The 16,480-nt window shown below is 43.1% G+C and overlaps 1 protein-coding gene across 1 annotated transcript in view; it reads left to right on the top strand.

The window, feature by feature from the left end:
• RETREG1 (reticulophagy regulator 1) overlaps positions 1 to 16,480 on the top strand; it is a 158,156-nt gene that overhangs the window by 26,230 nt on the left and 115,446 nt on the right. Inside the window, exon 2 of the mRNA XM_024981355.2 lies at positions 15,909 to 16,015. Coding sequence (XP_024837123.1) covers positions 15,909 to 16,015 — 107 coding nt within the window. The remainder of the gene's footprint in view (positions 1 to 15,908; positions 16,016 to 16,480) is intronic.

Raw genomic sequence — 16,480 nt, forward strand, 5'->3', positions numbered from 1 at the left:
CATCCCTCCCCACCTTGGCATATCTTCATGTTTAAACAGATTTGCATCTGGGACGCTATTACAATTCAGAGGGTCATCGTGTATTTGGCAGATTTTTCCCCCTTTTGTGGTGTGTGTGCTCAATCGTGTCTGACTCTGCAGTCCTTTGGACTGTAGCCCGCCAGGTTCCTCCTTCCATTGGATTTTTCAGGCAAGAATACTGGAGTGGGTTGCCATTTCCTCCTTCAGGGGATCCTCTTGACCCAGGGATTGAACCCATGTCTCCCGTGTTTTCCCCGTTGGTGGTAGGTGTGTAATTTCACATGGCATCTTCAGACAGTATTTTTGCTGGATAAAAGACCAGGAAAAATTAAAGCCAACTTCAGTGAAGATTCAGAATTTTGTGATATTAAAGAGGACTGCTGCCAGTACGCCTAACTCTTGACAAGATGATGGAATTATTTTCCAGAAAAATGTGATCTGGAGTTTGAATAATGTTGGATAAATCATATAAGGCCCTTCTTTTATGATTAGAGGCGTGTAATGTTAATGTAATATTTAATAAAGCTCTATCTAGGCAAAGCCTATGGTTCTGTATATTTCAATAAAGAAAAACTAAACTTCCTTTTTAGATCTCTGTTTTGAAAGAGCTACAAAGCCAACATTATAGATGAATTTGTGCTTAAGAACTTGGAGAGTTTCAATGCCTTTGTCTTTCTTTCTCTGGAGACAAAAAATAAAGTGTGTTTTTTTTTAGCTGTCAACAGCCTTCATTTCATTGTAAAAAGTGAGTTATACTTTACCCAGAAAGGAGGGTTAGGTTTTTACATGTGGGTTGAGCTAAATATTGTCCTTTTCATCCATTAACAAAGAAATTGTTGTTTCCTTTTGTGAATTATCCCTTTCTTTGCTTCTTAAGAAATGTATCCTGTCAAGCCATTTGATTTGGCCTTGCAAAGCTCATCAATGAAGTAATGGAAGATTCAGTTAGTGTTTCCTTATCAAATAGATACACAACTAATCTAAAAAAAAAAAAAAAAGAGGTTTAGAGACTGTAGTTGGCCACGGAGGGGAGGGTCACAGAAGGTGGCTGTGTACTTTCAGCTCCTCCTCATGTGCGCACTGTCCACACAGCCCTTCCTGGGCGCTCCCAGCCTGGCCCAGTGCTCTGCCTGCCCCCAGTCCTGAGTTGGAGCAGGCACCCTGGAGCCCCATGCACCTTTGGAATGCCTGAAACCAATGAGCTTTGAGGGAAGATCCCCCTGTCCATGGCTTATAGGCAGTGATTTCAGACTGATTTTATATTAGTCAAAGCCTATAATTCGATAGGAAAATTTTCTACTTAAAATCACAGTACTTTCCAAAATGGACGTCATCCGGGAGCTCCCTGGTCTCCTCTATTTTTTTTTTCCCCCACCATTAGAAGAGTCATGTAGTCACAGTCATGTAGATTTTCTCAGAGTCTGTTTTCCTTATACCCTCCCTTGTCTCTGAGTATACAGGTTGGGTCTTATTTCTTAGCAGAGCAGAGACTAGTGTTATAATCCATCCCAACAATACCAAGTGGACTGTGGCCATTGGTGACTTGGAAACTTTGAAATGCAAATTGATGTACCTGAACTGGAGAAGAAAGTGTAGAATACAAAAAGGACAGAAAGAAAAAAGCAAATAGACAAATGTATTTATTCCAGTATAAAAATGAATCAGAAATGATGCTATACTAGCATGGCTGGGCATCATCCGTAAACTGTAATTATCACAAGCTAGACATGAGTCAGCCTGGTCATGCAGTGTTTTTTTAAAGCAATCATCGCCCTGAGATGTAGAAATTGGACACAACTTGCTAAAAGAAAGTACACACAGTGAATTGCAGAACTTGACCTTTCCAATAACTGTTAAACCATACAGTACGTGTTTATAAGACATACGGGTATCATATATACATATGATTTTATATGTATAAGCATACATAATTTAATATATTTGTATACAAAGTATGATTGTCATATGTAGTACTGACCTACGATGATATGTGCGTGCTAAGTTGCTTCAGTCCAACTCCTTGTAACCCTGTGGACTATAGCTGGCCAGGCTCCTCTGTCTGTGGGATTCTCCAGGCAAGAATACTGGAGCAGGTCGCCATGCCTTCCTCCAGGGGATCTTCCCAACCCAGGAACTGAACCTGCGTCTCTTACATCTCTTGCACTGGTAGTGGGTTCTTTGCCACTAGCACCACCTGGCAAGCCTCACCTACCATGATGTGTATGTGTATATTATGGTTGTCATGTGTAATATGTACCTGTCTTGGCTTTCGGAGTCTGGATTATCCATTGTCAGATAAGAGAAGTACATGTAGTACGCACTGTTATATTTAAAATGGGTAACCAACAAGGACCTCCTGTAGAGCACATGAAACTCCGCTCAGTGGTGTGTGGCAGCCTGGATGGGAGGGGAGTTTGGGGGAGGATGGAGACATGTATATGGATGGCTGAGCCCCTTCGGTCACTGCTCACCTGAAACTATAAGAGCCTTGTTCATCATCCATACCCCTGTACAAAACAAAAAGATTTTAAAAATATGCAAAATGGTATTTGAATTTAATTGGTTGTGAAAAGCTCACGTGCAGAACAATATTTACCAGAGCCGGAGACTTAGGGGCTGGTAGGGCTTCTTACTAGTTCTCACTTGTAGGAAGCATCTGTTGATACAGTCAGGATCCCTCGGCTAATTTGGAGAAAGACAAGTGTCTATGATCTTTTGATCGAACTAACAATGATTTTAAAGTGAAAGAAAAAAACCTTTCCAGGGCTGGCTGAAAGGGCATGTGATCTGTGCAGACATGCAGAGCCTGGCGCCCAGAAGGCCCTGCACTTGGAGACTGATGCTCTGAGGCTGCAGTCTTATAATTCTTAGCCCTTCTGTTAAGGGATTTGTGTTTTGTTGGTGAAGCGCAACAGGACAGTGAAGCAAGGGGAGCAAGGAGCCTCAGCTCATGCGTGGGGTCTCCTCACCAGGGTGGGGTATGGGCACCCCCTCCCTGCCATTGGGTGCTGGCCCTGCCAGCCTCCCCCTCCCCACCCCACCCAGGATGGCTGCCCCAGGGCGGTGGGCAAGAGGAGGCCTGTGTTCCACTGTGACCCCCTGCTCCTCACTGAGGCGTGGGTGTGAGACACAGACCACCACCTTTGCCCGGCCCTGAGAGCCCCAGTACTCCGAGTGACCAGTTGGCAGGGGCCTCACCCCTGCCCTGGATCCAGGTCCCGAACCCGCCCTGGAGTAGGGGCTGCAGTGTCTTAGGGAGCCCCCCTTTGTTGTGGGTGGGGCCTGCAGCCTGGTGGGAAGGGGAGGTTGATTTCTCCACCACCAGCACCCACATGTTCAACTTGCACTGGACTCGGAAAGCCACGAAGGCCCCAGTGTGAGAGACACCTGTCCACAGCCTCTTCCTCTTAAAAGTCTGTGCTTTTTCACTCTGCTTCTTGGGGCCTCATGGGCATCCTGCATTGTGACTGCAACCCGTCTCTGAATCGTTGTTCAGCAGCATTCAGGAATCCTCTGGCCACCTGGGTGAGGGGGTCACTGTGTGTGTCTGTGAATTCTGTGAATGGGTGGATCAGCAAGGTCACCTGGGTCTTGGGCTCGGGTCAGGCTGTTCCATGTGATATTTGCTGGCAGGTCCTAATGTTGTTTAGTTCTACTGAGAATGTTCCCAGACCTCACAGTGTAATCCTCAGCATCAGCCAAGCAGATCAGCACTTATAGACACTCAGACCCAAGGAATGCAGCAGGTTTCAACAAGGTGTTTAAGAAAAGTGTCTCATTAGATCTTTATGGACAGGATGGACTAACATGGGCAGAAGATAATGGCAAGCTGGATGGTCTGTCATATTCATAAAGTACCGATTAATAATAGTAAACTAGGTCTCCGTGGGAATCACCAGGCTCCAGTCCTGATCCGTCTTTGATGAGGATGAGGACAGAAGACACACAGACGTCAGATGTGTGGGTGTCATGGCACTGGGTACGAGAACGAAGGTGGTTGATGCCACCAATAAGGGCTGTAGGTTTGATTGATGGGCTGTCAAACAGGCACCAACGTAATAAGGCATACTGAGATTCAAAAGTTGCAGCAGAAAAATAAAATCCGTGAAGGTTTTAGCCGCCTATAAATTGAAAAGCATGCTGATAGAGCTATTTTAAAAAAGGCTGTGTCCAAGTGAGTTAATGAGTTGAAAACTTATGAATACACAAAATGTTGCACACACATTTTCAGAGAAGTTTTATTTATAATCGCCCCGAATTGGAAGCAACCAAGATGTCCTTCAGGAGGACAAACAGTGGTACTTGGATAAACGGTGGTGCAGCCTATGATGGGATGTTGCTGCTGCTGCTGCTGCATCACTTCAGTCGTGTCCGACTCTGTGCGACCCATAGATGGCAGCCCACTAAGGCTCTCCCGTCCCTGGGATTCTCCAGGCAAGAACACTGCAGTGGGTTGCCATTTCCTTCTCCAATGCATGAAAGTGAAAAGTGAAAGCGAAGTCACTCAGTCGTGTCTGACTCTTAGCGACCCCATGGACTGTAGCCCACCAGGCTCCTCCATCCATGGGATTTTCCAGGCAAGAGTACTGAAGTGGGGTGCCATTGCCTTCTCCGTACTCAGTAATAAAAAGAAGCGAGTTATCAAACCATGAAAAGACAGAGGAACTTAAATAAATTCTAAGTGAAAAGAGCCAGTCTGAAAAAGTTACCTGCTATGCGATTGCAGCTATATGACATTCTGGAAAAGGCAAACTCATAGGTACAGTAAAATGACCAGTGGTCACTAGGGTTTATGGGGAGAGAGAGAGGTATGACCATGTGGAGCTCAGGGATTTTTAGGGCAGCGAAAATATGCCAGGTGACACTGTCATGATGGATACGCAAAATTCTACATTTGTCAGAACCCACAGACTGTGTGACAGAGTGAGCTCTCCTGTGATCTATGGACTTGGTTAATAACATATCAGTATTGGTTCGTCAGTCATAACACATGTATCACAGTGAAGCAAGATGTTAATACTAGGAGACACTGCAGGTGGGATGGGAGGATAGGGGAGGAGGGGATATGGGAAGTCTCTGCACAGTCTACTCAGTTTTTCTGTAAACCTAAAACTGCTCTAAAAATACAGCCTATTAATTTTTTAAAAAGTGTATAAGTAGAGCTTTGGAATCCAGAACAAAGGGATTCAAGGCCCTTCCTGGCTCCCCTACAGATGCCCAGTGGGAGCATTTGGTCTGAAAAGAGTCACCCCTGGAGCCCGGCCAGAGTTGGATTAGACACATGGGGAAGAGGTGACGGGACCAGGGATGTTTGTGCTGACGAGGCATGATCATGACCCCCACTTTCTGCAACCTTGGTGGTGGTGGCTGGTGTCACTGAGGAGTGCTCTTGGGATCTCTTGTGTCAGTTCAGCACACCCTGAGCAGACATACTCTCCAAACTCAGTAACAGCCCTTCTAGCTGTTTTCATGTAGTAACAGGAGGAGGAAGAAGAGGAGCTTGTGTTTTGGAGGTGTTTTTGCAAGGTGGTGAGAGAGCTGGCTTAGAGCCAAGCTGTTTGGATTCCCAGATCCTGTCTGGATCCTGGTCCCACCTCCCCTGACTTTGGGGCCTTAAGAAAATTTCTTAACCTCTCCTTGCTCATCTGCAAAATGGGGCTACGGAGTAGCTTCCTCATGGGATTGTTATAAGGATTAAATGAGTGAATACATACATTGTTATAAGGATTAAACAAGTGAATACATACATTGTTATAAGGATTAAATGAGTGAATACATACATTAAATGATGTCTAGAGCCATGCTTGCACTCACTAGACATCAGCTATTCTATTCACTGCAATGTGGTTCTGTAGTAGCTTCCTCATGGGATTGTTATAAGGATTAAATGAGCAAATACATACATTGTTATAAGGATTAAACGAGTGAATACGTATATTAAATGATGTCTAGAACCACGCTTGCACTTACTAGACATCAGCCGTTCTATTCACTGCAATGTGGCTCTGGATAGCAGAACTTGAGCCTCTGGGTCAAGGGAGGCTGGCGTTAAGGGCACTTTGTCACTCTCCTGTCCAAGCCTCTCATTGTTTCCCCTGCTTCCCCTGTTCCCAGACCCAGAATGCCTTTGGTGCCTTTTTACCTGGCAGAGTCCAACAGCTTAAACGCCACCCTCTCTCAAGAGCTCTCTCTGCCTGTCTTATATGGTCATCGGTCCTCTTTCCTGTTTCCACAGTCTTGTGGAAAGTACTTGGGTTAAACATAGCTGTTTACTTGTCTGCTTCTCAGCTTCTCTGGGATTTAGTCATCAGCCCAGGGCCTGACAGTCACTGGTTATGGAATGAAATGGGATTTCCCCTTACCCCAGTAATAAAAGGACACTGTAGGGAGCTGGATGCAGAAGACATGCTGAGCTTCCCCATATGAGATGTGTTTCAGTAGGACTGGGTGATGCTTACCGAGGGAATCATGGGTTGGATGAAAAAGTGTAGTCGTCTCTGAGTAGTGCCACAGAGTGCCAGAATCAGAATCGCTTATGGCCGGCAGGCAGGGATTTTTTTTTTGTTTTTGTTTTTGTTTTTTTTGATGTCCTATAAGACAGTTTTCATAAAAGAAAAGATCGGTTTGAAACAACTCTGTTCAACTATTTTTTTAAAAGATGTTACTTATTTATTTTATTTTTGGCCGCAGTGGGTTTTCACTGCTTCAGGAAGGCTTTCTCTAGGTGCAGCAAGCGGGGGCTACTTTTTGTTGTGGTGCTGGGGCTTCTCATTGCTGTGGCTTCTCTTGTGCGGAACTCAGGCTCTAGGCGAATGATCTCCATAGTTGTGGCACACAGCCTGGGTTGCTCTGAGCCATGTGGGATCTTCCAGGGCCAGGAATCGAACCCATGTCCCCTGCATTGGCAGGCAGGTTCTTTACCACTAGACCACCAGAGAAGCCCTCTATTCAACTATTTTTTTTTAAAGTATAATTTGATTTAGTCAGATTGTAACCCTTGTTATTCTTGAGCTTTCAATTTTAGCTATCATAGCATTATTATGTTTATAAATCCAGGAAATTTTAGCAGTCATTTTCAAGAGAGTCTTTGATGAATGATTGTGTGTTTTAGTGGCTCAGTCATGTCCAACTCATTGCGATACCATGGGCTACAGCACACCAGATTCTCTGTCCATGGGATTCTCCAGGCAAGAATACTGGAGTGGGTTGCTATTCCCTTCTCCAGGGAACCTTCCCAACTCAGGGATCGAAGCCAGGTCTCCTGCAGTGCAGGCAGATTCTTTATCATCTGAGAATGGTTTCATTAAAAACTTTCATTATACTTCTTTCCACATGTTAAACTGCATTTGTAAAGTTTATATTTTTCCTGTCCCTTTAAAGTGTTTTATTATCAAAGGTTACTACAGTTTATACCAAAGGGACTCAGGAACCAACCTGATTAACCCACCAAGATGGGCCACTTGAGGGTCCGTAGGGATGAGACTCCAGGGGCTGTGGCACATCATTCATAAACACTGAAAAGGAATGAAGGAGACCAGCTTCTCTACCCTTACCTTAAATCTTAGTATTAGAGAACACTAAGGTCTCATTTTTTTTGAGGGCTGGTAAATAAAGAGAAGGAATCAAGTGTTGATCCCGCCTTTGCCTTGAGATCCATCTCTTCTGGTCATCCGACATTGATGAAGGGAAGTTTCTCTTGATCGATGTGACCTAGCTAACACCTGAAGCTAGAATGAAGTGCTCCCACCCCCGGGTAGCCCCTGAGGAAATATCAGCCAGGCAGCCATCACCAATGGCTGCTAACGTCACAGAATCGAGACAGCGGTCACTGGGTACCTGCTGATGGGAGCACACAGGTCCACCTGTCGTGCAGCTCTATAGAAGAAGAAACTGAGCCGAAATCTGGTCAAGACTGCAGATGCAACTGCCAGTTTTCACAGTCTGCAGAAGGGGTAAAGGAAAATGTTACACTAAGCCACAAGGATACAAGAAATGATTCTGACTTTGGAAAGCTTTACTGGACAAATGAGTCTGTTTCTTCCATGATAATTTTAAGCAAAAACAGTAATAATAATAAATAGAGAGAGACAGATGAGGGGCAGACAGGAAACCTACAAATTACAGGAAACTTAAAACTCACATCTATCCGTTTCAGTGTATGATTTTTTCAGATTCTGGTTCAGTCTTTCAGTGTTTTCGTGTGTGTGTGTACACATGTGTGCAAAAGATGAGTGGGCAATTGGGAATGCTGACAGGCACCTGACGACATCAAAGAATGTTTGCAGTAAGGACATTGAGCAGTATTATTAGATGTGATAGTGATATTGTTGTTAGGTTAAAAGTCCCTTTTTGTTTTTGAAGATAAATGACATTTGCAAATACACACACAAAAATAAAATTTTGTGAAGTTTGACATTTACTTCAAATAATTTAGCTGTGTATGTGGTGGAGAGAGCTTCAGTTCAGTTCAGTTCAGTTGTTCAGTCGTGTCTGACCCTTTGTGATCCCATGGACTGCAGCATGCCAGGCCTCCTTGTCCATCACCAACTCCCGGAGTTCACTCAGACTCACGTCCATCGAGTTGGTGATGCCATCCAGCCATCTCATCCTCTGTCATCCCCTTCTCCTCCTGCCCCCGATCCCTCCCAGCATCAGAGTCTTTTCCAATGAGTCAACTCTTCGCATGAGGTGGCCAAAGTACTGGAGTTTTAGCTTTAGCATCAGTCCTTCCAACGAACATTCAGGACTAATTTCCTTTAGGATGGACTGGTTGGATCTCCTGGCAGTCCCAGGGACTCAAGAGTCTTCTCCAACACCACAGTTCAAATGCATCAATTCTTTGGCGCTCAGCTTTCTTTATAGTCCAACTCTCACATCCATACATGACTACTGGAAAAACCATAGCCTTGACTAGACGGACCTTTGTTGGCAAAGTAATGTCTCTGCTTTTAAATATGCTCTCTGCTGCTGCTGCTAAGTTGCTTCAGTAGTGTCCGACGCTGTGTGACCCCATAGACGGCAGCCCACCAGGCCTACCATCCCTGGGATTCTCCACGAAAGAATACAGGAGTGGGTTGCCATTTCCTTCTCCACTGCATGAAAGTGAAAAGTGAAAGTGAAGTCGCTCAGTCGTGTCTGACTCTTAGCAACCCCATGGACTGTAGCCCACCAGGCTCCTCTATCCATGGGATTTTCCAGACAAGAGTACAGAGTGGGGTGCCATCGCCTTCTCCGAAATATGCTGTCTAGGTTGGTCATAACTTTTCTTCCAAAGAGTAAGTGTCTTTTTACTTCATGGCTGCAATCACCATCTGCAGTGATTTTGGAGCCCAAGAAAATAAATCTGTTTATTTTTTAGATTTGTTTCTCCACTGTTTCTCCATCTGTTTGCCATGAAGTGATGGGACTGGATGCCATGATCTTAGTTTTCTGAATGTTGAGCTTTAAGCCAACTTTTCACTCTCCTCTTCCACTTTCATCAAGAGATTCTTTAGTTCCTCTTCACTTTCTGCCATAAGGGTGGTGTCATCTGCATATCTGAGGTTATTGATATTTCTCCAGGCAGTCTTGATTCCAGCTTGTGCTTCCTCCAGCCCAGCATTTCTCATGGTGTACTCTGTATAGAAGTTAAATAAGCAGGGTGACAATGTACAGCCTTCACGTACTCCTTTTCGTATTTGGAACCAGTCTGTTGTTCCATGTCCAGTTCTAACTGTTGCTTCCTGACCTGCATACAGGTTTCTCAAGAGGCAGGTCAGGTGGTCTGGTATTCCCATCTTTTGAAGAATTTTCCATAGTTTATTGTGGTCCACACATTCACAGGCTTTGGCATAGTCAATAAAGCAGAAATAGATATAAAAATAGGAGAGAGCTTCAGTGTGTGGAAATATAAAGAAATAAGACTGGCCATGAATGGAGAATTGTTGAAGCTGGGTTTACTATACTTCAGTCTCTCTTTTTGTATATGTTTGAAAGATAACAAAATAAAAGTTTTAAAAAATGACCTTGTCTGACAACCAAGATCTCCCAAATATTAGGCAATTCCCATAAAATAAATACATTCATAAGTGTTCCCATGATTTGAATTTCAAAATCAGAAGTCTAAATTATGCTACATATTTTAATTGCAACCATGAGATGAATCCTCATAACCAGTATAAATAACTAAAATACCAAAAATATGCAGGTTTTTCCTAAGTACAAATTATTAATATTAGGACTTTGTTTCTTAGACATTTCTATTCTTAGCTCTTGGACTGCAAAGACATGCATCGACCAAGGAGACATGCAATCCCATACAATTTTGGCATTTCCACTCCAAGTATTGAATAGTGATTGGGTTGCATTCTCATTTGGCTGAGGATCTTTAATGACAAATGAGACCCTTGGGCAAGATACCAACTAGTCCCTGGCTCAGGGCACATGAGGGGCATCCTCAGGGCTCTTGGAGTTGCTATGGTAGTGCCCTCTAAATGAGAGCTATTAGCAGCCAGGGCGATGGGTCAAAGTCCTATCATTCCCTAATTTTTGTATTCCTGGAAGATTGTAATTTCCACTAAAAGAATAAGTAATGACCAGCATTGCTTCAGTTCATTTTGCATTTCTTTGGTTTTTAAGACATCCTTAAATGGCTTCCTGGTTAGCTCAAAAGATATTTAAACTTGAGGGAACTTTCTCTCCTAGGTCTTTACCTGACTCTGAAGCAAAGGCCATTCTAATGAAACATAGTAATCTAACATCTGCAGATTCCTTCTGATGCAATGTGAGTCACACTGAGTTACAACTCGTTGTGGAGACACTTAAGTGAGTTGCAGTCAGCATTTTAAAATATAGTGGAATTGAAGGAAAGTATCAGAAGTCATCACACATTATAAGGACAAATATCACTTTTGAAGCTGGTTTCATCTGTATGTATGTAGATATAAATGAATTTCTTACAGTGGATCATTATCAAAAATTCTGAGAACTGCCACTTCAGTGTGTTGTGGTTCAGTTGCTCAGTCATGTCCAGTTCTTTGCAACCCCACGGACTGCAGCACGCCAGGCTTCTTTGTCCTTCACTGTCTCTCGTGCTGGCAAAGTAATGTCTCTACTTTTTAATGTGCTGTCTAGATTTGTTATAGCTTTTCTTTCAAGGAGCAAGGGTCTTTTAATTTCATGTATGCAGTCACCATCTGCAGTGGTTTTGGAGCCCAAGAAAATAAAAGTCTCTCACTGTTTCCATTGTTTCCACAACTATTTGCCATGAAGTGGCCCAGTGTAGGCCCCCATAAATAGATATTTATTGAATGTAAATACTAGTATTTAAACCACCTATTTCAGAGGATCTCGGGGGAGGAGCCTGGGGTCTGGGAATCTGTATTTTAACAAGCTTTCCAGGCAGCCAGGCTGCTAACAGTTGCAGAACTATACTTAGGAAGCACTGACCTATTCTACCTATTCTGGCCCAGGTCACACACAGACAATTAGCATAAGAACCAGACCTTAAACTTGGGTTTCCCACATTCTGGGAGAGGGTTTACCTGTACTTCACCAGCATCTCATGTTGGCCACTTCTCACCAAACACATTGCATAACCTTCCTGAATGCCAGTTTCCTCCCTATCTACCTTATCTTCCCTGCTGCCCTCAGGGATTTCCCTAAATCACTCAATTTCATTTTCCTACTCTATATCTTTGGCTTTTTCTCTACTGTCAGTAGAGTTAAAACCAAACTCCCTATATATCCTTCAGGGCTTGCCACAGTCAGCCCTGAGCCTGACACCTCAATCTCTTCTCTCTGCCAATCTCCCAACTCTCTTCTTTATCCCTTTGCTTCTGCTGGGGCTACCCCAGACCACCTGCATGCCCCAGGCACACCTCACCCTTGTCTGATTCTTCTACTCATGTTATATCCACTAATTGGAACTTAGCTTCTATTTACCTCTGAATTGCATCCATCCTCCCAGACTAAGTTCAGTGCCACTTTTCTAGATCTTCCCTGATTTGGAGTTAATAGTTTCTCCTCCTTTGGTTCTCTCTTCTCTTTGCCCATGTTTTGCTATAGCATTAAGACTCATTGCCTTGGACTTTGTTAGCACAGCCTGTGTTCATTTCTCTGATGAGGAAGTAAGTTCCTAGAAGGCAGTTTTCATGTATTCTTTATATATGTATGCTTCTTTATATTAATACATTCTACACTACTTTACAGTTAGTGTTAAGTGATATATATGTTAATTTGTCTGAGTTATGATCGCCCCAAGTGAAAGGATTCCCTGGTGGCTCAGTTGGTAAAGAATCTGCCTGTAGTGTGGGAGACCTGGGTTCAATCCCTGGGTTGGGAAGATCCCCTGGAGAAGGAAATGGCAACCCACTCCAGTATTCTTGCCTGGAGAGTCCCATGCCAGAGGAACCTGGCAGGCTTCAGTTCATAGGATTTCAAAGAAGTATTAATTAGCAGCTTAACCAACTAACTTATGTAAAATGGGTTTCAACCTCTGTATGAAGGCTCAAAGCTCCCTGTGACTTCTTTGTCTTTCCATTCCTTTATAAAACCAATCAAAAACAAACAAACCAAAAAAGTATTGTAGGGTTTGTGTGCTGTTCATCATAAAGAATTCTTTGTTTTCTTCTGGAGAGAAAGTGGGCAGATAGACAAAAGAGCAGTGATATTAGAGAGAAAGGGCTGGCAAACTGGGTTCCTAATAACTGCTATTTTTAAGAGATTGGTGGGAAAATGGGTAGGAGTTAGAGAAATGAATATGGCATAAAACAGAAACTAAGACAGAATAGTAAGCAAAAGGCATCTACTTTAGCTACTCTCTGTGCATGAGAAGAGGCTTTCCTGATACCTCAGTTGGTAAAGAATCCGCCACCAATGCAGGAGACCCCAGAGAGAGTTTTGTCAAGAGAACGCACTGTTCATAGCAAACACCCTCTTCCAACAACACAAGAGAAGTCTCTACACATGGGCATCACCAGATGGTCAATACCAAAATCAGATTGATTATATTCTTTGCAGCCAAAGATGGAGAAGCTCTATATAGTCAGCAAAAACAAGACAGGGAGCTGACTGTGGCTCAGATCATGAACTCCTTATTGCCAAATTCAGACTTAAACTGAAAAAGTAGGGAAAACCACTAGACCATTCAGGTATGACCTGAATCAAATCCCTTACGATTATACAGTGGAAGTGACAAATAGATTTAAGGGATTAGATCTGATAGAGTGCCTGAAGAACTATGGATGGACGTTTGTGGCATTGTACAGGAGACAGGAATTAAGACCATTCCCAAGAAAAAGAAATGCAAAAAAGCAAAATGGCTGTCTGAGGAGGCCTTACAAATAGCTGTGAATAGAAGAGAAGTGAAAGGCAAAGGAGAAAAGTAAAGATATACACATTTGAATGCAGAGCTGCGAAGAATAGCAAGGAGAGATAAGAAAGCCTTCCTCAGAGATCAATGCAAAGAAATAGAGGAAAACAACAGATTGGGAAAGACTAGAGATCTCTTCAAGAAAATTAGAGATACCAAAGGAACATTTCATGCAAAGATGGGCTCAATAAAGGACAGAAATGGTATGGACCTAACAGAAGCAGAATATATTAAGAAGAGATGGGAAGAATACACAGAAGAACTGTACAAAAAAGATCTTCATGACCCAGGTACTCATGATGGTGTGATCACTGACCTAGAGCCAGACATCCTGGAATGTGAAGTCAAGTGGGCCTTAGGAAGCATCACTACGAACAAAGCTAGTGGAGGTGATGGAATTCCACTTGAGCTATTTCAAATCCTGAAAGATGATGCTGTGAAAATGCTGCACTCAATATGCCAGCAAATTTGAAGACTCAGCAGTGGCCATTGGACTGGAAAAGGTCAGGTTTCATTCCAATCCCAAAGAAAGGCAATGCCAAAAAACATTCAAACTAGTGCACAATTGCAGTCATCTCACACACTAGTAAAGTAATGCTCAAAATTCTCCAAGCCAGGCTTCAACAGTATGTGAACTGTGAGCTTCCACATGTTCAAGATGGATTTAGAAAAGGCAGAGGAACCAGAGATCAAATTGCCAACCATCTGTTGGATCATCGAAAAAGTAAGAGAGTTCCAGAAAAACATCTATTTCTGCTTTATTGACTATGCCAAAGCCTTTGAATATGTGGATCACAATAAACTGTGGAAAATTCTTCAAGAGATGGGAATACCAGACCACCTGACCTGCCTCTTGAGAAACTTGTATGCAGGTCAGGAAGCATCAGTTAGAACTGGACATGGAACAACAGACTGGTTTCAAATCAGGAAAGGAGTACATGAAGGCTGTATATTGTCACCCTGCTTATTTAACTTATATGCAGAGTACATCATGAGAAACGCTAGGCTGGATGAAGCACAAGCTGGAATCAATATTGCTGGGAGAAGAAATATCAATAACTTCAGATATGCAGATGACATCACCCTTATGGCACAAAGTGAAGAGGAACTAAAGAGCCTCTTGATGAAAGTGAAAGAGGAGAGTGAAAAAGTTGGCTTAAGCTCAACATTCAGAAAACTAAGATCATGGCATCTGGTCCCATCACTTCATGGGAAATAGATGGGGAAACAATGGAAACAGTGGCTGACTTTATTTTTCTGGGCTCCAAAATGACTGCAGATGGTGATTGCAGCCATGAAATTAAAAGATGCTTCCTCCTTGTAAGGAAAGTTATGACCAACCTAGACAGTATATTAAAAAGCAGAGACATTACTTTACCGACAAAGGTCTGTCTAGTCAAAGCTATAGTTTTTTCAGTAGTCATGTACAGATGTGAGAGTTGGACTATAAAGAAAGCTGAATGCCAAAGAATTGGTGCTTTTGAACTGTGGTGTTGGAAAAGACTCTTGAGAGTCCCTTGGACTGCAAGGAGATCAAACCAGTCAATTCTAAAGGAAATCAGTCCTAAATGTTCAGTGAAAGGACTGATGCTGAAGCTGAAACTCTAATACTTTGGCCATCTGATGCAAAGAACTGACTCATTTGAAAAGAACCTGATACTGGGAAAGATTGAAGGCAGGAGGAGAAGGGGACGACAGAGGATGAGACGGTTGCATGGCATCACCAACTCAATGGACATGAGTTTGAGAATACTGCAAGTGTTGTGATGGACAGGGTGGCCTGGCGTGCTGCAGTCCATGGGGTTGCAAAAAGTCGGACACGACTGAGCAACTGAACTGACTGACTGACTGTGCCTGAGAAGACCCTGCAGCTCTGCCTTTGTTATAATGATTCTGCTCCAGGTCAATTCTATTCCATCTAGCAGAGTGCTATTTGGGCCATACCCGAAATTGCAAATCCTCTGCCCAGATGGGCAGTTAGAGCAGAAAAGCCTGGCACAAAAGTACACATGGATCAGGTGCTTTTATTTCACTGTCTCTAATGCCTATTAAGTAACTTTCTTTCTTCTTTAATTTTTGGCTTCTCTGGGTCTTGGTTGCTGTGTACAGGCTTTCTCTAGTTGCGGCAAGTGGAAGCTGTTCTGTAGTTGCGGTGCTCGGGCTTCTCATTGTGGTGGCTTTTCTTGTTGCATAGCATGGGCTGTAGGTACATGGGATTCAGTTGTTTCACCTCGTGGGCTCTAGATCATGAGCTCAGTAGCTGTGGTTCACAGGCTTAGTTGCCCCCAGACATGTGGGATCTTCCTGGACCAGAGATTGAACCTGTGTCCCCTGCATTGGCAGGCAGATTCTTAACTACTGGCCCACCAGGGATGTCCCAAGTAACTTTCATATGGTCACGTTGTGGGTGCTTTTGACAAGTGAAATCATTATTGAATCTATTTTTTGTTTCTGTGGCAGAAAGTAAACCTAATTGTTTAAAAAGGGTAAAATCCTCAAATTGAAACAATGATTTGTCTGTTTTTTGCTGTGATAGGTTCCTTGCACTGACTCCATGGAGAGTGTATCACCTGATTTCCGTCATGATCCTTACACGTGTTATTATGCAGATAATAAAGGATATGATTTTGTCTAGAACAAGAGGTAAGAAAACTTTGAATTCATTTTTATGGCATTTAATTTTCTAGACCCTGAATGTCTGACCTTTGTGTAGAGATTTTAACCAAGTGGTCTTTGAAAAGGAACAAAATAAACAGATTGTATAGGCACTGGCTTTTCTAGTTTAAATGTTTGTTAAGTGTTACTTTTAAATTTATTAAATTTATTTAGGTATTTATCATTTATTGAACAGATGTGTCCTTAGTCATAACTGCTGCTGCTGGGCAAATGGTCTGTGTGTGCTGGTTTCTTTTTTGGCTCTGAGTGCTGTTATTCTAAATGGCATTTTGATATTCAAGTAGGCCGCAGTGAGGATGACAGTTAAATATTTATTACATCCCACATGACGAAACTGAGCCATTGGAAAATGGACTGCTGCTGCTGCTGCTGCTAAGTCATTTCAGTTGTGTCCGACTCTGTGCGACACCATAGATGGCAGCCCACCAGGCT

Source organism: Bos taurus, chromosome 20 (assembly GCF_002263795.3).
Source record: "Bos taurus isolate L1 Dominette 01449 registration number 42190680 breed Hereford chromosome 20, ARS-UCD2.0, whole genome shotgun sequence".
NCBI classification, from domain to species: domain Eukaryota; kingdom Metazoa; phylum Chordata; class Mammalia; order Artiodactyla; family Bovidae; genus Bos; species Bos taurus.